The following is a 25416-nucleotide window of genomic DNA, read 5'->3' on the forward strand; positions in this document are numbered from 1 at the left end:
CAGCACTTCCGGAGTCTTCCACTTGGAGTAGAGGTCCCTCTATCCACTCATACACCCTCACACATACACAGTTATCCACAGGGCAATGGCAAGCCCTCTGGCGCACCAGCTCGCACTCTCGGCACCATCTGGGCCCAGCCATCACCCACCCATTCATTCTTCAATCACGCTGCTCCGTGTTCGGCCTCTCTCACCGGTTGGCCAGGGGCATCTCATTTCACTCCCCCTGTCATGAGTGAGGATGGTGAACAGGGGGCTCCCATCCAGGCTGTAAAGCGCATGCGTAGTTCTGAGGAATTAGGTGGCCATTCAAAGAGACACAGATCGGGCCGGCCTTAGTCTTTGGGGTTTATATGTCTGGGTTTTCCCACGCTTCTTCAGTGTGTTAGGATTCTCTGTTATGTAGCAGTAAATAAACACTAGAGACCTATTCCTTGTCTCAGCGTGGTTCCTGGCTGTTAGGACATCCCCTCACCTCCTGCCTCTCACTCAGGAGGTGAGTGCTCTCCCACACCGTCAGACACTTCCTGACTCCCCCCCTTGTCTCTCACCCCAGGAAGGAGTCCTCATTCACACTGGAGGGGCCCCAACAGCTCTCCACCGCTTCCAGGCTGGTAGGGAGGGGATGGCCCAGATCTCCTTGCCCATCTCCCTCCACGTCCCTAGGCCTGCCACGCCAAGGCCTATATCCCTAGGTCTATCCCGGGCTCTCCCTGGTCAGTCTGTCAGTTCACCGTTTCGCTGGTAGTTGACCTGCTCCACCAAACCGGGCCTCCAGGTTTGTTCCGCCAGCTTGCTGCACTGCTGGTCTGCTGCACCGCTCACCCGCTCTGCCAGGCTGGACCTCCAAGGTGGGTCAGCAGGTCTGTCTTGCCGCTGGTCTGCTGCGCTGCCAAACTTCTCCGCTGGACTGGCCCTCCAATGTCAGGCCATCATGCTGCCGAGCAGTCCATTCACTGCGCGGCCAAACCGCCCCACCAGGCTGGTCCACTGAGGCCGGTCAGCCGGTCCCCAATGCCACCGCTCTGCCACGCTGCCAGACCGCTCCCCATGCCTCCAGGCTGCCACAGGCCACCATCCAGCATCCCTACACCGCCAGCACTCCCCATGCCACTTGAGTCTCCCCCGAGTCCAACGCGCCGCCTATCTGCTGCGCCGCCAAACCTCCGGGACTCACCACATTGTTCCGCGCTGCCGGGGCTTGCCCAGGTCCGCTGCCCCTCGCCACTCCATCCAGGGCACTCCGTCCAACCCTGACCCATCAGGTATGAGGGCCGGGGAGCCCAGAAGTCCCCTTCAAAGCCCCCGATCAAAATGAAATTCGGGGGGAGGGAAGAGGTGAGACCCAGGAGTCACCCCTCACAGCAGCAGTCGGCGTCTGCTCCCGGTTGCCATCTTGGATTAAATACTAAATATACGTAAAGTAATACTAAATATATGTCATGAGTCTGTAGATTTACTTTGCTATTGCAAAGCTAAACTTTTCTTAAGCTTGTCAAAACAAATGCTCTAAAACTTATTAACAAATGGTTTCTACATGTTCAACCACTAAAATTAATAATACACATGCACACATATACAAATATATATCACCAAATATCACAAATACTTATACTAACTCAATTCTGACAGCCAATAATTCTTCTTGTGTCCATAATGTGCTTTCATGAATGATAGCACAGTTATGGCTTGATCAACCTGTCAGTAGTCAGTCTATTCAAAGAATCACAACCGATTGGAGTTACTATGTACAAGTCAATTGCCTCATAAGTCTGAAAATCATATTAGTAATACGACTGTTATTTTACTAGGCTTTCAGCAAGCTGGCAATAAATATTTGACAGTATCACAATCTTTTAGAGATACAGAGCTTCCTTAAGTAGCCATATTCACTATTTTCCCAAATTCTAAAAAAAAACCCCAATAACACTCAAACCTTATATGGCACATTTCAGGAAATGCAGGAGCAAAATAATGCATCAAATAGGAAATGAACAGGCATGACAGCTGATGTAGAGATAGCTATCTGAATCATTATTGTGATTTCCCCTCAGCTAATGATGGCAGGTTGCCTCCCAGCTCAGGTCAACCAGAATAGGTTGTCTTTGCACATTACACTTTAAGGCAGTAGTTGTTTCAGCGCATTCTCCTCTCTATATCTGTGGTGTTTTTCAGTGACAATAAACAAACTTGTGTGTCATGCTTTTGAATAGTTCACTATACTCATGAAAGAAACACATCCTATTATTAAATTAGATGTTGTAGTACAGATGAAGAGGACCATATTACTATTTAACATGCTACTGTTATTAAATGTTTGCCAGCCATCAGTGTCCCAAAGCACAGCTGGTCTTTTTGTTTAAAACTTGTTCTTCAAATTATTTGACCCCTCTCCTAATCTATAAATAGAGAGCTCTTCTGGGTGAACTTTGTTTATCTCTCTGATAAGAATGTATAATCGGGTCAATACCTATCAGTGGGATTGGCAGAGATGAACAGCAACTTCCTACAAGGTGAAACATCCAAACCAGGGGAAGGTTACCTAGTGTCTTCCATATATTTTGGCTGACATTTTCCACAATCCCTTGCTTCTGGCTTTATTGAATGGAAAGCTGAAGTTCAAATATCTGGCTACCCTTGGACTAGCAGTATTTTAAGGGAAAAAAAGTAATGTCTGCATCAAAACTTAATCATGAACAAAGTAGCTAAAATAAAGGTAGCAGTAACAATGGGTATTAGGCTTCAGAACAGCCCATGCCATTCAATCCTGCCTTCACTCCTGAGTCTTCAAAGCTATTAAAAAAAGAGAAGAAAACTGGCTCTGTATCTCAAGGACACAATCTATTTTCTAGACCTTTCCTCCTGGCATTCCAAACTCCCACGCTTGTACAACCTGACTAAATGGCATGGGCTGTGCCATGGTGTATTATGGGAAAACAGGAACATCTACAAACTGGACAAAGGTGATTCATGTAAGTGGGCATTCTTCTTTTCATCCATTTCCCTTTTTGTATCTATTTAAATTTAAAGAAATCCTAGAAAACCTTAATGAATGTAATAAGCCACTTTGCTACAGAACTGTAGCATTATAAAAATCTGAAGTCTTATAAAATGTTTTCTTAAAAAGGAATATGCATTAATGGACTGGATCCAATTTCCAGCATAACATCTTTTGAATGAAGGGAGATTGTATGCATCTTGGAAATATTTCTTATTATACAATGTGTTATTTTCAAGAGAAACAGTAATGTGCACTTGAACACCCATGTTTCTGTTCAGGTTTTTATTGCTGAAATTCATTAAACTTCTGAAAATTTAGCAGCGTGCCATTTAAATTTGCCAGAATCTATTCTCAGTTTTCCAGTCACAGAAGCTCTTGCCTCATATCATATGAAACAATGGAAAACTTGTATTTCACATATTTTCTATTTTCTTAATGTTTTAAATGTTAGGCCCTGTTTTCCTAACATTTTAACAAGGCAAAATACACAGACATTTCTTCAAGGAAACTGAGGAATATTTGAACATTGTTTTATCATCTATATTCGACAACAGGAACAACATTTTTTCACTAGGAAAAAAAAAAAGACACTACTCCAAGAAGAAGGATGGAAGAAAATTCAGTTCATGAGAAGAAAGTGACTGCTAAATTAAAAAACCTAACCAGTAAATAATCCAAACTACCTATTTTTTCCAAAGATGTTTATGTTATGTATGGTAGCACAAAGATTCAAAGATATATAACATATTAGCAAAACGTTTTTGTATGGTGCTTTCACCATACATTCAATGAATCCTCTGAATAAGCAATTGATATGAAATTGTATCTCAGTATAGTACAGTGATGGTTTATTTCTCTATTTAAATTATTTATGACTGTAAATTTAGGATCTATGCATTTTCCGTTAAGAACTGATATAGCTAGATTAAAAAAAAACGTAACAATAAACTGCAGCATTTGTAGCAAACAACAAACCCAATGTTAAATATTACCTTTAGCTGGATTTACTTTAATCCCTGATTTATACAGCATCTCTTCATTCTGCCAGTCCCCATTCCTGACAAACGTCTTCAGTCCATAAAAAAAAATTAATGCAGCAGTGGCCAAAAAAATTAAGTTCTTCAGAAAGCGCTTTTGGACTTTGACATAGAGGGCTCTTGTGCCCACAGTGATCAAGAGGCAGAAGCCCATACTAGGAATATACAGTACACGCTCTGCTATCACAAAGCCTACATAGAAAAACAAGTTTGTGGCAGGAATAAAAGGGACGATTAATAAAGACAATGACAGAACAACAATATTCTCAGTTGAGGGGATGTGTGGTCTTTGTGGCAAGCCTTTGTTAATGCCATTTTCTTCTTTAGATGCAAAGCTGGACTTCAGCTCTTTATATTCTTTATATTCCAGGTCGGATAGGCAGTTATGACCATTGCCGTTAAGTCTGCCATTTGTTATATTTTTCCCATTGCATTCTCTTTCCATGCTGGAATTTCTCAAACTGGTATAAGTAAGGAGGAGGAGTCCAGCATAAAAGGCCACTGTGTGTAGGTTCCTCCAGTCACTGATTGTTTTGAGAAGAGGCACAGCATCCATGGACCAATCAAAGCTAAGAGTGTCTGGGCACAACAGCAGCCAAAGGTTTTTGGTTGGCAAATAAAAAAAGGTCAGAATTCGTGTTAAAAAACTGTCTGAGTCAGCTGCTGGGTTGTCAGAGTTGGAGAAGCTGGGAGGTTTGTTCCCCATCCAGTAAAAGCGAAGGCCCAGCAGTAAAGCTCCCCAGAAGATCAACAAACCAATGCTCAAAAGAAGAGGCAAATTCTTCCTCTGCAAAAGAGAAAAAGAGAAAAAAAGAATTATACTTCATCTTTTCAAATTGCTAAGTAAACAACTAGGCTGTGAGCTTTTTTTTTTCTTTAAAAAGTTATTTAATACTAACCTAAGGAAACTTTATATTCTTGGAAACTTTATATTCTTCATTCAGAGCTAATATTTTATGTTTAAAATTCATTTCAGCATGCTTTTATTGAATTTATAGGATTGCTTTCTGCTAAACTTTATCTGTAAAGCCAGATCACAACATTGTAATGTCTCCCAAACTTCCTCATTTTATTGATTGATTTATTGGAGAAGGTCACTATCTCAGTGTGAAAGAAATTATTTTGGAAGTGCAGCTGTGTGATTTTATTATGCAATACTTCTCATTTATTTCAGCCTGCTTTGCAACATTGGGACATACTGTATCTGGAGGACATGAGCTTTGAAAGGTTGTTTCTGGGTTTACTTTCTCTTATTTATACTATTTTTATGCAAAACTAATTTAAATTTGCATTTGCAGTAATAGAATTGCAACCAACATATTGACAATATCTCATATCCTTTCAAGTTTCTTAAGAGCTTATTTTATCTTGCATATAGATAGAAGATGTTCACCACTTTCAGCTTAATTACTGCTAAATTCTTTACCTTTCAGGGAAAGTCAGGAGCATCATTAAAACAGCAATTTCAGCTGCACTAAACTATTGTGTAGAATGCAAGATACAAGAACAAGATCACACTAATGACTAAAAGTACACTTTAAAGCATACCTGCCAGAAATAAAAGTGTACTTTTATTTCTGGCAGGTATGCTTTAAAGTGTACTAAAAATCTTTAAAGTGGACTTTTATTTCTGGCAGCCTATGAGATATTGTCATTTGTTTGAATTGCTCTATAGTGTTCATGGTAGGTATGGTTAATGCATATGATGATGATAATGATAATGCTGCTGATGATGATTGATATTCACTCAGAGCACATACTGGATTTTTAGATTGGAAGGTTTCATAATAACCACCAGCATACTGGCCATAAAAGAAGATAGTGTATGCAAAGACTAGCCAATAGCAGTTCACAATACGTCAACATTTTAATTGCATGAATCACAGTCTCTTAATTAAAGAACTGAAAAGAACAAACTTTGGCAAATTAGTTTTAGATAATGGCTGCAGGAAACATTTGGTACAAAATATATTAAGGTAGAAGTCTATTTTACTACTACATTTCTATACTGTCACACTGTTAGAACACTCAGGACAATTTACTACCTAAAACAGAAATAAAACCATTCAGTAAACAAAATAACAGACATTTAATTAAAATGCTTACTCTCATTGACATTACATTTATTATTAGGCAACCTTGGTCTCAACTACTGAAAGTTCTTCTAGCTTCTCTATTTTTGCAGCTTTTCTGAAAATGAGAGAAATGCCATATAGACTATTCTAGAGGGTTTGTATCACAACAGAAAAACCTTGTTTTCTTGATTACTTCCAAATCTCACTTCCTTTTTTTTTGGTGGGGGGAGACCCTTAGCACAGGATGCATGGACCAGATGAAGTAGGTGGCAAGTTCTTAGCATGTTGCACAATCTGTGCCCTAGGGCTGCATGTAGACACTCAAGTCTTTCATTGAATTGTACTTTTTTAATGTGACAGAACTGGAATAACTTGCTGAATACTCATTATATTTATTTCATTAATTTAATACAATTATAATTAAGTTTAGATTTTAATTGTTTGCTGTGCTCCTATACAATTTACCTTTTGCACTACAGACCCCACCTATTACAGGCCAAGTATGACACTTTATCTAAAGAAAGTTAGGCACTTACATCCTAGGGAATCAACCTTTAATACAATGACCAAACTATGATTCACCAAAATCCAAACCCCATTTATGCAATTCTGAGTATTTCATGGTCCAAGTTGAAAATATCATAGAATTACAGCAAAGCCAATAGACCCCTCCCCATAAAAGGGGCACTGAATCAAACAGTGTAAGTATAAAAGTGGCAGTAAACAAGTTTAAGTGTGGTTGTTATAGTGTAGCAGAATCTTCTAGACATGTAGGCCATCTAGCAAATCCTGGGCTCAGTAAAAGACTTCCATATTTACTTCATAAACAGCAGCATCCTCAACACTTGATGAGAATCTTTTAGATGTCTGAAGACGGTAAGGAAGGGGGAAAGGTTCAGAAGCCCACCACAAGATACTAATGGGATTATGAACCAACAAACCATATCTTAAAAAGCCATCTCTATGACTGGAAGATGAATTTTTGAATTGTTCTTCAGAAACAGTCATTTTTAGGGAACAACCTCAGAGCTAGCACTTATTAACTCTTCATACCTACAGCACTTTGTTGTTCTTTCTGGATATAAACTTAGAAAAACTCAGCAGGAGGTGGAGCATTTTATAATGCTTGGCAGCAATGATTTAGATTACTGTACTGTTGAGTCCTAATCCATCCCATCTGCCATATGCTTTCATACCATTATTAAAACCTCTAACCTTTCATCAGTTAAGGTTTTCCTCTGAGAGTTTTTTTTTAAAAAGATGATTGAAATGCCATATATGATTGCTGTGCTTTTCATCAGTAAAATATCCTACAGGTGTTCCTTACTGCAAAATGTGCAGAATATGATCAAGTCTGCTGAATTAAACTCCACAGCAGATTATCCTACTATTTAACACTTAGTCAATGCAAACTTTTCATTTATCCAGTAGCATATGGTGTTTCCAGAAGGCAAGCATGATTTCCTCTTTGTCCTCACCCATTCCTCAGGATGGGAAAAATAAAATAAAATAAAATAAATTTTATTTTATTTAAAAGAAATATTGTAAGAGCAGCACAAAGCAGGCAAAGGCTTACGAACTTGCAAAACTATGCTTACATTTTAATGGTGTTTATCCCAGATTTAAATCTTACATATTTTACTCCTCCTTCGTCTCTTATTTTAATAAAATGCAAATAAGTAATATGGTGATTCAGGCATGTGGTTAATCCATTTTTAACTGCTTTTGACAATTCTTCAGAGATTTTAGTTTGCAAGGAATATTGCATGCAAATGGTTACCAGAAGTGTGAGCCATTTGGAGCATACTGGAATTGTGTACTGCACATACACTGCTTCCCATGCATTTTTATTTAGGCTTTTTAGTTGTTTATTTACTGATTGGAGCAGCCTATAACCTCTATCATTAACAACTCTGAGTTGCATATATATTCAATGTCAGTAATTCAGCTTAAAAATGCACATGTATAAAATAAAGATAAAAACATCCCACAATATTTTTTAACATAAATAAACACTGAGAACATCACTTAATTTCCCTCACTACAAATATAATACCAGAGGGAGCAACATTTTACCAACCCAATGCCGAAACCCTGTTGAACTTGTCAACTTTAAGAGCAAATAAGCAGAGAAAAAGCAGCTCAGGTTATAATCTTATTTTTAAAAAAAACAAAAATACAACCAGTTTCATATTTAAGGAAATAGACAATATAGACACTATAACAAATACACAATTTCAGATTGCTTTTAAAATCATGTTTATTCATTCCTAATATTTTGAAAGCTTTAAAACGAAGTGAAGCAACTGATGGCAACCTTAAAAAAATGAAATAAAACAAGAGTAAAATCTGGGAACGTATGGAGGAATAGTAACTTGGCCAGTCAATTTAACATGAGCGAATATGCCCACAGCAAATTTAACTTGGAAAAGACACAGAGCAACTTCCAGCCTCCTCGGATGCTAATAATTTGCAGCAGTTTCAGAGTATCTAATAAAAGCCTTGCCCACTACTCAACCACACCTTCCCACCATGTTGTGGAATTTCTCCTCAACTTCCTACAAATATCCTTGCCTTGCCTTGCTTTACCATGCCTGACTATTTTCAGTTTCGGAAATTTCCACTGCTGCTTATTTGTGTCTAAAGCTTCTTTCTGGGTGTTCAATGACCATATCAGGGTGGAAAAAGAAGAATCTGCCACCTCTCCCATTGCTATGAGGAAAGGGGAGATGGATACTTCTGCAGTTTCTCCTTTTCCAGTCTTCCTCTTCTCTCTGCTTGGAAATCAGCATAAGGTTTAGCTTTTACAGTCATAGAGCTTAATGGCAGTTGCTCCTTCAATGGCTGAAAGGCTGTAAGTGTTGAAGCTATGAGCAGCTAGAAGGCATGGGCTAACTTAAAATGAGTAAAACAGTAAGTTAACTAAATGACTATACTCAGTTATGATATCGGAAGCTAGAAAAGGTGGAAGGGAATCCAAGTTTTAAATTTATGTGTTATCAGATTGCTAGAAATGGAATACAGAGAAGGAGAAAATCCTAATGGGGCAAAAGTCATGTATGGAAACAAAAGATAAGAGATGGAGAATGGGGAAAACCTTTTCTTTTTAAAGGCAATTATACTTAAAATGTGAAATAATGGAAGGAAAAACAAATCTTTAAGGAGATGGGTAACTTTATTAAAGAAAGGAAATAGGTGACAATAGAAAATAAGGACTCACACTGAGACTTTCTGTACTACCCTTACAGCCCTGTAAGGTGAAAAATCGTTGCTGAGAAGGGCGGCTATAGAAATCAATCAATCAATCAATCAAATAAATAAAAATAGATCCTGGAAGAAACAAGTACAGCCACCAAAAGTCTGTCCAACCCCACTCTTGACCAGTAATGAATAATGGAGAGAGAATAATTTAGGAATAAAGCAGATGTGGTAGTTAAAAGAGTTAGAAAAGCAATAAAAATGTTCAAATGATTATGCCAAACCTTATATTTGTTTGCTGTCTTGCCAAAGTAAAACTAAAGTCAAGAAGCAGTTTAGTTTCCAACAGAAGGAAAAAAAAGTACAGTAAAACTGCAGGAGAAACCCATTTTGCTGCGCATTAACTAAAGAAACTTTATGTGCAAAATGTCAGTTAATCCCAAATTAAGCCATTGGAAGGCCTAAGCAGCTTTAATAATCCAGCAGCGCAACAGTGTCCAAACTGAATTGTGTTTCTAGTATAAATAGGAATTCAGCTGTGGAATTGACAGGGAAAATTATCCAAATGTAAGTGAACTTCAACCAAGTGAAGTATCTTACAGTTATCATCTGAATCAGTTTCCATACAGGTAGTCCTTGCTTAATGACCACTTGTTCAGTGACCTTGTAGTTGCAGCCATTGCAGTGTCCCCAGAGTCATGTGATTGCAATCTGGATGCTTGGCGACCAGCTTGCAATTATGATGCTGCAGCGCCCCACAGTCACATGATTGCCATTTGTGACCTTCACTGCTGGCTTCTGACAAGCAAAGTCAGTGGGGAAGCTGGCAGGAGGTCACAAATAATGACCACATGATGTCCCACTTAAAAACAGCATGGGATTCATGTAACAATGGCAACCAGAAGTGCTGGAACAGCCATCGCTAAGCAGTGCGTTCATGTAACATTGGGCTTTATGACTGGGTCGCTTAGCAATGGAAATTCCGGTCCCAATTATCATTGTTAAGTGAGGACTACCTGTAGTTACACTTTTACTACTGCTACTGTATATAGATTCTCCCCAATACCTTTACAGTGAACAGATGCAGAAGGGAATGATAGATAAATACAGGAATTGTCCTTATGGAGAAAGCTGAACAAGCCTCCCTGAAGAGGGAATCTTGAGGGCAGCATAACATGGTTTAGCTCTGTCCTCCCATTTTTTTCCCATGGATATAGCTATTTCTAGTTATTATTATATAGCAAAAAGCTCTGGGTGTTTTCACAGTTTAAGCAGTCTCACTTTTTTTAAGAGAATGCTGTGATAATCCACAAAGTGAATTCCCTGGCTCAGGAATCCACTTTGTTTTGCCAGAAAAAAAAAAAAAAAAAGACTACTAAGAGTGGCTTAGCAAAAACAGTCTACAGTATAATTCTTCATGCATGCCACAACTTTGAAAATATTTGGTGTAGTGGTTAAGGCATCAGGCTAAAAACCGGGAGACCATGAGTTCTATCCCCACCTTAGGCACAAAGCCATCTGGGTGACCTTGGGCCAGTCACTTTCTCTCAGCCCTAGGAAGGAGGCAGTGGTAAACCACTTCTGAAATCATGCCAAGAAAACTGCAGGGACTTGTCCAGGCAATCTCAGAGAATCGGACACGACTGATAAAAAAAAAAAAAGCCCTGTTAAAGCAAATAGAAATCCACTCCTATGAAAACATGACAAAGTGGCCTGCTATTATGAAAATTATTTTGGGCACAGAATTCTGATACTTATTCTGTAATCTCCCATTCATATGCTATGCAGTCACTATGGGACAGCACAGGACTGCATAATTTCCCATGGAAATAAAGGTCAATGCTTTGAAATACAGTATGCTTCAGTTTTTTGCAGCATCAAAGTTTTTTTCTTCAAGTAAACTTAGATCTCCTATTTTTGTCTGTAAAATTTTCCAGCTAGAGGAGATGCAGAAATTAGCAACCAGGAAAAAGGACATGAGTAGGAAAAAAATTAATGTATATTTCATTGAAATGCTAAAAACAGAGTTTGATATCAAAAAGGATCCCATCATACACTCACAGTACTTTGAGGCATCTACAAAAAGTTATGCCTGTATTCTTAGTGTGGTTACGATTCCTGATATGCAACCAATTGAGAAAGTTACCAATTGAGAACAGTTCTACAAGTTCTTTTAAAAACGTTCTTTTAAAAAATGTTGACATTATTTCCAATATAAAGTATTACAGTCTCCAATAATCATGATCTAGTTACTAACTGTAGCAACTATTATGCGTTAGATAAATCACGAATGTAATATAAGATGTAATGAATCAGAAAACCATAAATGTGAATGCTATCACTAGAAAAGTCCTGTCACCGTACACTAGGGCAACCAAATATGGAATGCACAAATCCATATGATCATTAGATGGCAACAAAGAGTGTTTGGTATCTGTTTGCTACCATCTGGTGATTATCTAGATTTTCACAGTCCTACCTTAATCCAACAGAAATTTGTCTTAAAAGATGCATAAATACTGACACAGACATTTGTGCAGTTGCTCTGATTGCAGATTAAGATTATTCTGAATTATAGTCAATTTATTGCCTACTCTATATATTTATGATTCCACCCATACAAATTCACACAGCAGAGTGTGAGCAGGCAATAAAGAGACTGGGATTGTATCCATAAAGATGCCCACTTGCTAGTCATTTTAGAGTATTTAAATGCCTTTGTGAGGACTGAAGGTGTTCTATAACCTTCTTAATATGGGAGGAGTGGCAAGGTCATTCTTGTAAGGAAGAACTAAGCTTTAGTTTTGCAAAACTCTACAAATTATTATTAGTATCCTTGATATACAAATTATATACATATTGAGTGTAATTTGATCAGCCTTTGGAGCATGAAGAGACTATATAACTATATGTCAATACTTATAATGCTACATATGTAGATTGAGCATTAATTCCATGAATTATGCCTATATTAGCATTTTTTAGAAGTCTGAAATATCTATTGGAGATTATCAGTGTGAGAACATAAATAAAACCAATAAACTGAATTGGTTAAGCTATATATTGCTGTATATTGGAAATTACAGTTGGAAAAAAACAAGTTTATAATATCCCCAAATGTACTAAATATGTGTTATAAAATATGTTTTACAAAACCACAACAGTTACTTAAAATTCTGTTTTGATTATTTAATCATATTTCTGTGGGCAAGGGAATCTATTAATATTGCTTTTTTTTTTTCCCTTGCTTTTAATTTTGTCCTGAGTTGAAATTGGAATGGAATGGTCTCACAGGAATAATAAAAAACAGCTTAAACCTGCTACAGCAAATAGTATGACATAGTTTCAAAGAGATGATCTGATTCAACGAAGTTTAAATCATTCCCTTTTGAAACTCCAAATCTACCCCAGTTCAGTTCAGATGTTCACAAAGAGAGCTTGGTATTGCACACAGAGCTTTTTCCATGTGATTGAAATAGATAGCTTAAAACACTCAACCATGCTGACACACAGAGCAATTCAGTTTTCAAATCAAACCTGTGATAGTCCACATCAAGCTGGGACTGTCAATGCCTGAAAGTGGAGTTGCAGAATTTATATATATATTTACTTTGCATTATGGATGATAAATGCTGGAATATATTACTAATTAGAATGATGTCAATTAAATACTAAAAGGACAATATTAATTAATCTGATTGAATATGGAATTATTTGGTTAGGAATATGAAGGAGGAAACAAAGATCAGGCTGCAGCACCTAGTTGATGAGGTTGATGTGAAAAAAAGTAAAGCTGGACTGGTTCATATTTGTATGGGAAACATCCATCTATCTGCTCAGATTCTGAAAATGAGACTGTTTCATGTGCTTCGGCAATCCCCTTCTATCACTTTTTGGAGAGCAAAAACTATTCAGATTGGTCTCTTATAGTAATGTGCAGCCTACTAAATGATCAGGATCAGAAAATCTCTAGAATTGTAGCCAAATTTTGCACCATTGCTATGTCTATTAGAAGTTTCTGGACTTGATTATTTCTCTAGGTGTTTCTTGTGCAGGCATGAAAAGGTTACTGAATAGATTTGTTTTTAATTGGATGCAGTGTAATGTGTGTGGGTTTTTTTTTAATTTCTGTATATTTGGTCAATGACCATATATTTTAATCAACTAAGCTAAGAGACAGATTATCTTTTAATGCAAAAAGTTTCCTAAATTCATGTTTTAATTCTTTAAATATAAATACAATAAAGTAATATACCTCCAGACTAAATTTCAAGGTTCTTTTAAAATTCTCCACGTAACTATTAGACCATGTTCCCCCTTTTATAAGATCAGTGGCAAACCTCCTGATAAACCATGTGCTAAGAGACTGCATACAACTGGAAAAGCAATTTCATTCTATTTCATGGCACTGCAGTTAATGCAATAGTTCGTATTTTTTTTTGCTAAAACACTGTCCCCCCAAATCAAATAATTATCAGTCTCTAATGTTTTAACCCAGTGTTTCTCAACCTCAGCAAGTTTAAGATGTGTGGGCTTCAACTCTCAGAATTCCCCAGCCCATTCATGCACACACTTAAAGTCGCTGAGGTCGAGAAACACTGTTCTAACCAAAAGATATTTCTAATCTAAACTTCTAGAACCTAAAGCATTGTATTGTGGGATCTGCACTGGCAGACAGATTCAACTCCTAACCTATTATGCTATTAAGCAAAAAGCTACTTGAATGTCAATCTTTGGGATAATCGTGTTTAAAATAAAGAGATTTAACACTTCTTCCAAGGGAATAAATGATTGCTGATTCAGTTTAGCTGTGAAAAACTTCAGTGAAAGGCTTTCTTTTAAGACAGGAGGGTAAGAATAACATGCTTCGCTGAACTGAAGCTCAATTTTTTAAATTAAAAAAATATATTTTTTTATATAATTTCTCAAAAGAAAACAAGCTTTTAAAAGGAAAGAAATGGATGAAACAGAGGAACAAAAGTAATTGAATTCAGGGGAAAGTTGGAATCAATCTTTATTGCATTCTCTTTAGCAGGCTTGCTGAAGTGTAAATGTGTAAATGTGTTTCCAGCACCAGTGAATTAAAATTGCAACCTTCTTTTTATTCTGTGTGGTTCTGGTGTAACAAACCAGCCATTATAAAATACATTCCTGTCTCATTAATGAGCTAAGCTTGGGAACCCAGCATTTTAGAAACATAAAGAGACAATTTATAATGAGACTCCAACTCAATGGTGAAAGCTGAGGATGGCAGACTCCTTGCAAAGTTATCGCAATAGAAAACTCTTGAATGAGCGAAATACCTTCAAGAGCTCCCAAAGCAGCCAACTTATCAGAAGACTATTTTATGTGCATATATGCCAACTTTGCTGGGGTTTGGCCTCCTGCAGATTTATATAACCCAAAAGGATTGCAGAATTCCAGGATACTATAATAGCTCAAAACTGACAATGATGGAGCAGGGTTTAGGTTGTAATACCTTCAATCATAAGAAAAACTGAACTCTACTCTTCAATAACATATAACAAAGGCCTTCATTTTCACACATTACAAGTGTTTATACTTCAATAAAAATATCCAAGGCATTTTATTTAAAATCCTCTGAATTTAATTTCAGTTCTTATCAGATAGGAATTACAACTTCTGGAATTTACAACCAGTATAACTACTGGACTTCAGTTTAGCATATCAATAAGGTACCAGGTTGGAGAAAACTATTCACGAACTATATGGTGAAAAGTACATCATAAAACTGATATACAGCGTAACCACATTTCAAATACTAGATTTTTCAATTCCCCAAATTGCTAATTCAAAAGGTTTGGGACATGATTCCCTAAATCCCTGTCACTGTCCCTACTGACTGGGTGAGTGGGAATTAATGGTCAAAATTATTTGAAAGGCACTAGATCAGGGAAGTCTGCTTGATAATATATATTGATCATATATATAATGTGTTTACAGCTTTTATATTCATAGTTATAAATCCTTCAGTGAAATTCAAATACATAACCCAAGATTATAGTAACGAAAATAGATCTTCTGATTCCAATAGTTATAATGGCTATATGATTATCTTTGTCCCCTTTCATTATATGTTCTCAAAATACTGCAGATGATGAATTCATTCCTAGGATTCCGGGAGCTTTTGGAAGTTCTGTAAATATAATGCAAGAGTCATAACTTGATGATCAAATACATTTTCTGCCTACAGAGGATTCCAAGTTAAATTCTTGCTATTTCCAATTGAGAGGAACTGATTCCAGGTAAAAGGAAAGCCTCCCCCTGAGAGGCCAAGAAGCTACTAGTAGTCACAGATCTACTCTCTGTGATTCTAAGAAAGAATTAGAAAAGGCGGCATGCATCCCTCTTTGCCCTAGATAATACTGAGCAAAATGAACAGCTTAATCTAGTACAAAGCAGCTTTTGATGCTCCTACAATCATATAATCTAACTGCTTTGGAAGGTATACAAGGTTTTCTTCAGTAGTACAAATGTTTCAAATGCACAGTAAGGTTTGGAATGAAGGAGATGGTATATAAAACATTAAAATAACTTGTAGCTTATGTGGAAGAGCAGGCTGCTTAGTAAAACTGCAAGCACCTGTGCTGCCTTCCTTCCCTCCCATTTGAGCTTTTCCCTGTGTCGGCACAGCAGAGTTGCCAATAAAGCTGCAACCTTGACAGAGGTGTGGGAGGAGAATGGAGGAGATGTGTGTTTTGGAGCTCTGCAGCCACCAACAAACTGAGTACAGCAGCCAGACGAAAGAAGGTCTTTTTCCTTCAGAAGGAGTGGATGGTCCAAAAGAGAGGAAAAGAAGTATAGCAAACCCAGCAAGACAAAGCACAATGTAAAAAGAGGTGCAAGAGCTCTACATGCTGGCTGTTAACTGAAAAAGAAGAAGAAATCTCAGAGAGAACAGGCTTAAGAAGGAAACATTGATACATAATAGTAATAGTATAGAGCATAGTATACAGGTAATTGTAACAAAGTAATAGGTAATAATATAAACATTATTACCATCACCAACATAGTAATTGAAGAGTAATCGTTTTTGTAATAGCAATTTTCACAGTAATTGTATAGAGATAGCAATAGAATATAGCAATTCTATTCTATATTCTAATATTCATATATTACTTTTCTATGTTTGTTTTTACAAAATAAAACATCTTCCCAACCCATAAAGGGAGATATAAAGAAACCACCTGTCCAGGATCCAGTGCTTTTGTGTCTCTCTTGAGTCTGGGTCAATCTAATTGGGTACAGTTTAAAAAAGAACCCGTGACACAAAGATACGGAAGGATGATATTGAGCTGCAAGGAGGAATAAGTCACCCTCCCCAAATAATCTAGCTTTTAAACAAGAGATCTTAGATTCTCTGAAAAAAATAATGGATGGATAAATATTTTCTCTCTAATCTTCCCTCTTGGAATACGGTAGAACATCTTAAACTCAGAAGCATACTCCTTTTGAGTAAATACAATATATAGAGAATTTCTCCACACTCCATATATCCAAAAGCAATAAGAGACAAACATCACAGAAACATAAATGTGAAGTTAAATAGTTTGTACATACAGTATTATTTTTGTTGCAGTGAATCACTGCTACTCAGTAACGAAATAGTGTCATTGTAAAGGTATAAAAATTCATTCTAGCTCTCTGCAAAAGTTTTTGTTGACATATATTTTCAGCTAATTACATGTGTATGCCTTTGAAGGATGTTTAATTCATCTGATTGACAAGCAGCTGAAGGATTATAGGGAAGCCAATAAATGGTAACTGGTTAAGCAGAAGCGAAGCAGAGGGGGTCTCAAGTAGGGAGAAAAGGGTTTTAAAAGACAAATACAACTTTTCTTTGCCTGGTAAGACCTGTTAGTAGAATTTTGATTTTAAGGACATTACAAGTTTTTGAGCAGTTTAGAAAAAAACTAAGCCAGAAAGATGATTTTATTCTCAAAACTAAACTTGAAAGGAAAAGATTGGAGGCAATGCTTGGAATAACTCAGGAATAAAAGGTTTGATTATAGTAATAATGTGAAGAAACTAAGTGTTGGTGAAAGTGGAAACAGATAAAGAAAACTGAGGAAGACTTGGGGAACTCAGGGCCGCAACTGGGGGGGGGCAAGCGGGGCATGTGCCCCACTGGTGCCGTGCTGGGGAGGCACCAAAATGAGCGCTGAGGGGTGCCAAAATGAGTGCTGGAGGGGGCGCCAAAATGGGCACAGAATCCATGTTTGCCCCAGGTGACAAAGACCCTAGTTGCAGGCCTGGGGGGACTCCACTGTCAATCCGGCCAGAGCAATGAGCAGGTCAGACAGAGAAGCTGCAATGCAACAGGGAAGCTGGTGTGGTAGCAGCAATCCCATCTGATCCTTAGGCCCAACCTAATCAGCAGGGCTTCACATCTGGTTATTTGAGAGGCAGTGCCCCTAAAAGCTACCAGATATGCTCTGGTAACTCTAGCCACTCTAATGGCCTGCCCTAGAGTGGCAGCTAGTGCCACACTTGAAAACAAGGTGGGCACATTTCCAAAAGGGAACACCCCTTCCACACCCAACCAGGTCTAAGTAATAGTTGTCAGGCCAGCTCTCTCAGACAGTTTAAGGAGGCCTTATTACAGGCTGATTCGCATTCAGCAGCAGCCGCCAAAAGCCTAGATCCCCGAGGATCTGATGACCAGACCTTGGGTGGAGTTGAGGGAACTGGAACACAGAATCAGTGTAATGTACCAATCCCATCCCTGCTTCCTTTATATCACCCTGTACCCATGATGTTATTGCCTACCCCTTCACCCAAGACACCCTAACTCCCCCTAACTCCTGCCATACCGCCCCCAGGCCAAAGGACCTGATCTCATAATCCAGTGACATAATCCAACCAACAACCCAGCTAATAAACAGGTCTCTAGAATGCTTCTGCCCAGCACTCAAGAGTACCTATCCCCAGGTGGACAGCCTACCACTCCCAATCATCTGTACATACACCACACCACCCTCATTACTAGCCCTGTTCTCACCAGAATAGCTAGAGGTCTAAAACACACCCAGTATCCCTGCCAAATTGGAAAGGAGGTGGAGGTTAATAGCACCTTCCATCTTCCACCTACAGGGAAGAAGGACATCAATTTCCCAGCAAAAACTAGACCCCCGATACCAGCCAATTAGGTCCTCTCCCTTCACAGTTCTCCAGGCCTGCACATTTCCACAGTCAATTCTTCACAGGACAAATAGAGAAAACTTGGAAGCAGCCCAAGAATGACATCTAGCACACATTCCAGCATGAGAGAGATTGCAACAGCCATAGGATCTCCAATTAATCAAGCCCTCTAAAACACCAAGGCCAAGCAACCTAAGGTCACTGCCACTGCTTAGATAGACAGGCAGACCCATCCAAACACCCATGACTGCCACTGCCACCATTCAGATGCAGGCTGCAGCCAGTTCCATCACCATTGCCACTTCAGTGGGTAAGCACCGATACCTCTGACCCAGTGCTGTGCCACACCAAACAGCTGATCATGGCACTGCTGCTCTACCACTGGTTTGCCACATAATTCAGACAGCCATGCTGTCATGCCAGCTTTGGGTCTATGCTGGCGGTCAAGCAGGTTGCTCTCCCCAATCCAAAGGGTTCATTCATTATCTGCTCCAGCAGATAGCACAGATTACTGTGCTAATCCACAGTCCAAAGGGAGTCCAAAGAGACCTTCAACATTTTCTACAGACCTCAGCAGCTCCATAGACCAGCAACACATTAATTACCAATATTCCGATGGCCTTGGAACAAAAAATGAGAGACCTGTACTCTGTGCTAGATTTCTAATAACACAGCTATTGGAAAGGAGCATAACAATGCTAGTATTCCCAACCAAACACGCATTCATATGTGCGGAATGGTGGTAGATGATTATTTCCACTGCTTTAGATCAGGTTTTTCTTTTCAGACTGTGTTCTGTAGAACCCTAGGGTTCTGCGAGATCTTGATGAGAGACTAAGGGCAAAAATCTCCAATCTTCTGTCACCAGAGCTTTACCTTTTGATCAGGAGTTCTGGGATTTAAAAAAAAAAAGATTCAACAGCCTGAAAAAGTTTGAAAACTCTGCTTTAGACATCAATTTCTACCTTGATTTGATAATTCAGCACAAATTCTGGTGCATTTCTCAATTTAGAACTACTTTCTCACTTGTGACTGACTACAAACACCTCTCTAACAATAATATCTGTATCATGTTCAAGTCAATTGGTAGCTTTCCAGTTTTTAAACACTCATATCAATGCAACATTCTAATCTGGGAAGTTTAGGTTGTATTAGAAAAGTGTGCTAAGAAACAAATATGGAAAGGTTGCTGTGGAATTGACTAAAGGAAAATATATTGTTCCCCAAGTCACCAAAAGTGGCAGCAAGCTCCATATTGGCATTCAATAAGAGTTTCCAGAAAATAAAATGCAAAGACAGAACTCTAAATGCTGGCATTTGCACTTACATTAAATAACAATAAGTTTATGCTATGCATTTATTTTGGCAATTACTTATCCTTTACTATACATCTAGATGCAGCAGTTATTTAAAACCCTTAGAAACATCTGGAACAAAAACAAGGGAAAATTTCTACATGCATTTGGTGAAAGGAGAGAGTAAAGCAGACTAGTAAGTATATTTTCAAAGAAAAAAATCTGAATATATCTTCATTATGCTGAATGCCTAATTATATTAGTGGTTTATGTATTTGTTTCAAGAACTTGGAATCAGAGGGACAGCCAACATTTTGTTACATTGTCTTGTGCTTCCAAGGGGATTTAAACAAAATTTAAGGCATATCAAAAATGACATCATCAGTAAAAAAGAAAATGACAAGCTGAGAATTCTGTTCTGTTCTGGTTTTTATTACAAAGAAGTCTTGTATGGCTGAATACAGGACTGAGTAGGAAAGCTTGCACGTGAAGCAAAGGTTAGAAGATGAGGCTGAGAAGCAGCAGGGAAAAAGATTCTTCCCATTATTTGTTCTGCTCAAACTCAGCAGGCCAATTGGCAAGAAGATAATGACATTTGACATAAGAGCACCCCTTTCCTTTCCTTTCCCTTTCCAATGTTTTCATACGCCTATCTGAGGTCATATTGAATGGATACCTGCTCTGCCCACTTGTCCTCCCAAAACATATTGCTTGGCTCATTTCTCTCATTCTGTTTATGTTCAGACCTTTCTTTTTCCTAAAGCATCAGCATTATGTTAAACCATAATTTGGTTTGCTTGTTGTCAGGTTAGTGTAATGTGTGAATAAACCATGGGTTGTTTTAAGACTGAAAGCCAAGTTTAAGCCATTCTTGGATGTTGAATTTGTGGCTAAGAGGTATATAGCTGGTTTATGGTTTCTTGACTTTGTCCTTCTCAAGTCTTAACCAATCCACACAAATGCACAACTCAGGAGGCTAAAAAACAAAGCATGAACTGAATGAACAAATCACAGCAATTTTGCTCATCTGGAAATGATACTAGTATATTCAAGAAATCTTAGCTTATGATGAAATGTAAACAGTATGTACTGTGTTTTCTCCTTTTCCTTGGTGAGAAAGCTATAAAATCAAGCAATAATATATTCCATTTTCGGAGCAGAACAGGGCTTGATCAAGAAACTGCTTTCAAATAAGTGCAACAGAGCTCTGGTCATTTGTTTCTATTATTTACTGGGAAAGAGTGCAAGTCAGATGTTGGACAACAACTAGCTATTTTCAACATATCTGGCATGCCCAAATATAGTTCATATTGCCCCCAAGAGGTTGTTTACTGGTATAGAACTGAAAATTATTTACATATCCAAATGAAACAGGGGAAAACAAAATAAAACACACAGAATGCTAAAATTATGAACATGTTGTGATCAATGTTTCTGAATGAAAAGTAAAGGGGGAAAACCACATATTGGTGTAGAAGATTCTATCTGGGCTCCAAGATACCCTAACTATATTTCTGTATATTACAGAAAATGTTTTCTCTTGTTTTTGATGCATTTGCTATGTATTAGCTGTTGCTTCATTCTGTTACTATAACTTATATACATTCCCTCCCTCCCCAAAGCCAAACTATAATAGGAAATAGTTTCTTTTGATTGAACAACCTGGCTTAATAAATCTTGCAACCCACTGAAGACAACATTATATGGCTTTAAAGCCTTAAGGTATAACATCCAAGAAAAAGTAAACTGAATAAAGAAAGACAGGGTCTAACTTAAGACGCCATTTCTGAAAATACATTTGTAAAAAATCTGATTAGCACACATAATTATATATGCACTTTGGTATGTATCACTATCTATAAGAAAAAAAGACGACTAGGAGAAAGGTATTACCAAAACACCGCTTCCATATGGTACAATTGTACATGGATGAAAGGTTACATGTAAATGAAGAAATCAGGTAAGATGGATATAAATCTATCGACATTCCTTTCCAAAAGAAAAGCACTTTTCCTCTAAGTTAGGAAAAAAATATGTAATTGCATAGGATTGTGCAATGGAATCTTGCCTAATGCACGGTCAAAATAAATCTGGAAACTTAGGTATTCACTGTATCATTAATTCATACAGATGGAATTAAAAGACTCCAATCCACATAGATTCAAAGCAAATACCTGGTGTGTTTCCAACAGAATTATAATAATCCTCACGGGAAGACTAAATGTTTCAGTATAAATCAGTACCCATAGCTTGATTTCTGCACAGGGTGAGAACTGGATATCTTAAGCCACCTTTCCCAGAAACCCCCTGGGTATTCATACACTGGCTTTTCAGTTAGTGACTTGGTAGTTCCTACTGCTACCACTTATCTTCCAGGAAACACCTCATTTTCCCCTAACCCTGGTGTGCAAGAGAAATAGCAGTCTCATGCCACCTGTGCTGCCTTTCTGCTGTTTAAAGGACAAACATAGAAAAAAATAAATGTTATAATTCAACCATCTGGACTTGTAGCATAGAGGCATGTGACTAGAAGTTTCAGCCCTCCCTATCCTCTTATGGAAGATAACTCAAACCCACAAGAGATGAACAAAATTATTTTTTGTTAAAAAAGAAAAAGAAAAAAGAAAGGATGTAATGTAAATATCACTTTACATTAATAACTTTAAATATTAAAATGTATACATTCAAAGTTAAGAAACAAGAATTACAGAGCTGTTACGGGAGAACAGCAGGTTCATTTTAAAAAAGAAAAAGAACATACAAGAATGTAATGTTCCAAATACCCTTCTGGTGCATTATAAATCTTCTATCAAAAGATGCCGCAGAGAATTCCAACTTAATATACAGATTCCATAAAGATGCTAAATAAAAAATTAGATCTTGTATAGCCTGAAATATGAAGAATGACACAGTATTACTTATATTGAACTTTTTAAAAAAAAATCCGTTCAACCATGTCCAATTCTCGGAGATTGCCTGGACAAGTCCCTGAAGTTTTCTTGGCAAGATTTTTCAGAAGTGGTTTGTCATTGCCTTCTTCCTAGGGCTGGAAGAGAGAGAGACACTGGCCCAAGGTCACCCAGCTGGTTTTGTGCCTAAAACAGGACTAAAACTCATGGTCTCCCAGTTTGTAGTGCCTCAACCACTACACCAAACTGGCTGTCATATTGAATATAAAAAGAAACAAAAGTCAAAAGAATTGAAATAGTACCATAAGAAAATAAAGACCAATATTCTAAAACAATTTTCTGGCTACATGTTTTTACTCATTCTGTGGAGATAAATGGATTCCTGAAGCAAAAGTCTTCTATATGATTTCCTGGGCTTTTCCAGCTTCTTGCAAATTCTTGGCTTTAATCAGAGACTCAAGTGAACAATGTCTGTTCTCTCCTTTTCCAAGCTCTAGTACCCAGCCTCTGCTGTTGTTCTAAAAGGATCAGTCTTCAATCTTCCACTGAGAGGGAAGAGCTGGGGAAAATCTGATTCTGTATCTGACTAAATCTTTGGCATGTGAAGATATACATTTAATATGTCTTCACATATGTAAATGTGCATCCTGTGTTTGGCATGAAGGGGTGTGTGTGTGTGGGTGCATGCGTGCCTTCGAGTCAGTGTTGTATCATCACCATATAGACACAGACATGATGTACTGGACACTATTTAAGCAGAAATACATATGCAAACAGACTCCAGACGAGGGAGACTGGACAAAAAAAAAACATCCAGAAATTGTACATTTTTATATATGGACTACAGGAATGATCAAAATGTATCACCTGAATTTGACTGTTCTTATACAGAAGAACTAAGCCACTACTTATGAGAGGAAGGTATATGCTATGAACGCATTGAAAAGGGTCATCTTCTTCCAGCTGCATTGCCCCTTTTACATCATAACTACTCTACTGAATCCTTTAGGAAAGATGTTGGGGAGGTAGGCACACAAATATTCTTCACACTCACTTTGTATTCTAAACTTCATTTTCTGTTTCTTTCATATTCAATTTAGATAACCTAGCTCTTCCTTCCTCTATTATATCAGTTTGAATTTAACAAATAGTTCATGTCAGAACTGCCATTATCACACCATTTTTCAACACAGGATAGCTAGATTCAGAGATGCTGCTTTTGAAGGTGTAAAATATTCCAATCAGCATGGAATTCCAGAAAGAAAATAGAAACAGAAGAATTCAGCTGGGAAGGGAGGGAGAAAAATATTACAAAATACAAAATGTAAATGCTAATTAGTAATTTCTTTATAGGATTGATTCTTCAAATAGAAGTCATGTAAAAGGTAAAGGTAAAGGTTTCCCTTGACGTAAAGTCCAGTCGTGTCCGACTCTAGGGGACGGTGCTCATCTCCGTTTCAAAGCCTTGGAGCCGGCGTTGTCATAGACACTTCTGGGTCATGTGGCCAGCATGACTCACGGAACGCCGTTACCTTCCCGCCGAAGCGGTACCAATTAATCTACTCACATTTGCATGTTTTCGAACTGCTTGGTGTGCAGGAGCTGGGACGAGCAACGGGAGCTCACCCCGCCGCGCGGTTTCGAACCGCCGACCTTCCGATCGACAGCTCAGCGGTTTAACCCGCAGCGCCACCGCGTCCCTTAGAAGTCATGTAGGCTGCAGCATATTTAGATTTCAATCTGCACAGGTAGCCTTATGTTCTATTCAGATAAACATGGTTTTCTTAACTCCCTATATAATGTATTAGTAGAAATACAGTTAACTGAATTGCATATAAATCAGAATCATCTTACAGCTGTGATTGATACTATGTAGCTTTCCAGATGCTGAAATCTAACTTTCAGCTGTATGATGAGGAAGGATGGCTGTTGTAATTGGACAGCTCCTGGAGGACAAGTAAGAATACCTAAGACTCAGAGGACCTCAGCAATGACAGCACATTTAGACTACCTAGGATACACAGAAAAGCTTGATATAGCAAACTAATTTCTACTGTTATCCATATCAATATTCTGTGTTCCCTTGCATTCCTATTCATCCACAGGCAAGACTCCATTCTAGTATTTGGTAACATGAATATCTAAATATTTTTTGTTTGTCGTTATTGTAGAAGCTATGCTTTGAAACACCATTTCAGATACTGTGCCTCTTCAAACACTTATATTTAGATTTTATGAGTATTACAATTCTTCCACTATATAAATTGATCACATCTACCTATAACTTCATAAACAATTCATAACACAAACCAAAATCCAAATAAAAATGGCATTATTAAGTCCAGATAAATATGCCGAGGATCATATACCAGACTCCTTGAATACAATAAAATCCAACTCATGGGGCGTGTTATTATCTTGACAACTTGAATTATTAATTCAAAACAAGTTAGATAATTTAAGGTCTGCTTTTGGGGAGGGTTGAGAATAAAGCACACAGTTTATTTTAGTTCATCTTCTTATGTTCACCATAGTAAGTTGTGGATGAAAGAGGGCTTAACATTGTTTGATTTCACCAGTTAAATATTTTAATTAATTCAGAATTCAGAATTATTCATAATTATAAAATTATGAATACATAACTTAATTTATTCATAATTTTATTCATCATTTGTATCGTGTGTTTTTAAAATAATTTATTGTCCCAATGTCCTATATTTTATACACTTTTATATATTG

The 25416-nt window shown here is 37.7% G+C and overlaps 1 protein-coding gene across 2 annotated transcripts in view; it reads right to left on the bottom strand.

Annotated features, from left to right (window-relative positions):
* The window catches only part of TMTC2 (transmembrane O-mannosyltransferase targeting cadherins 2), a 233267-nt gene that overhangs the window by 87504 nt on the left and 120347 nt on the right, over window positions 1-25416 (bottom strand). For both annotated transcript variants that reach the window (XM_063308986.1, XM_063308987.1), the window contains exon 3: window positions 3994-4825. In XM_063308986.1, the coding sequence (XP_063165056.1) occupies window positions 3994-4825 (832 nt within the window). The remainder of the gene's footprint in view (window positions 1-3993; window positions 4826-25416) is intronic.

Source organism: Candoia aspera, chromosome 7 (genome assembly GCF_035149785.1).
Source record: "Candoia aspera isolate rCanAsp1 chromosome 7, rCanAsp1.hap2, whole genome shotgun sequence".
Lineage (NCBI taxonomy): Eukaryota > Metazoa > Chordata > Lepidosauria > Squamata > Boidae > Candoia > Candoia aspera.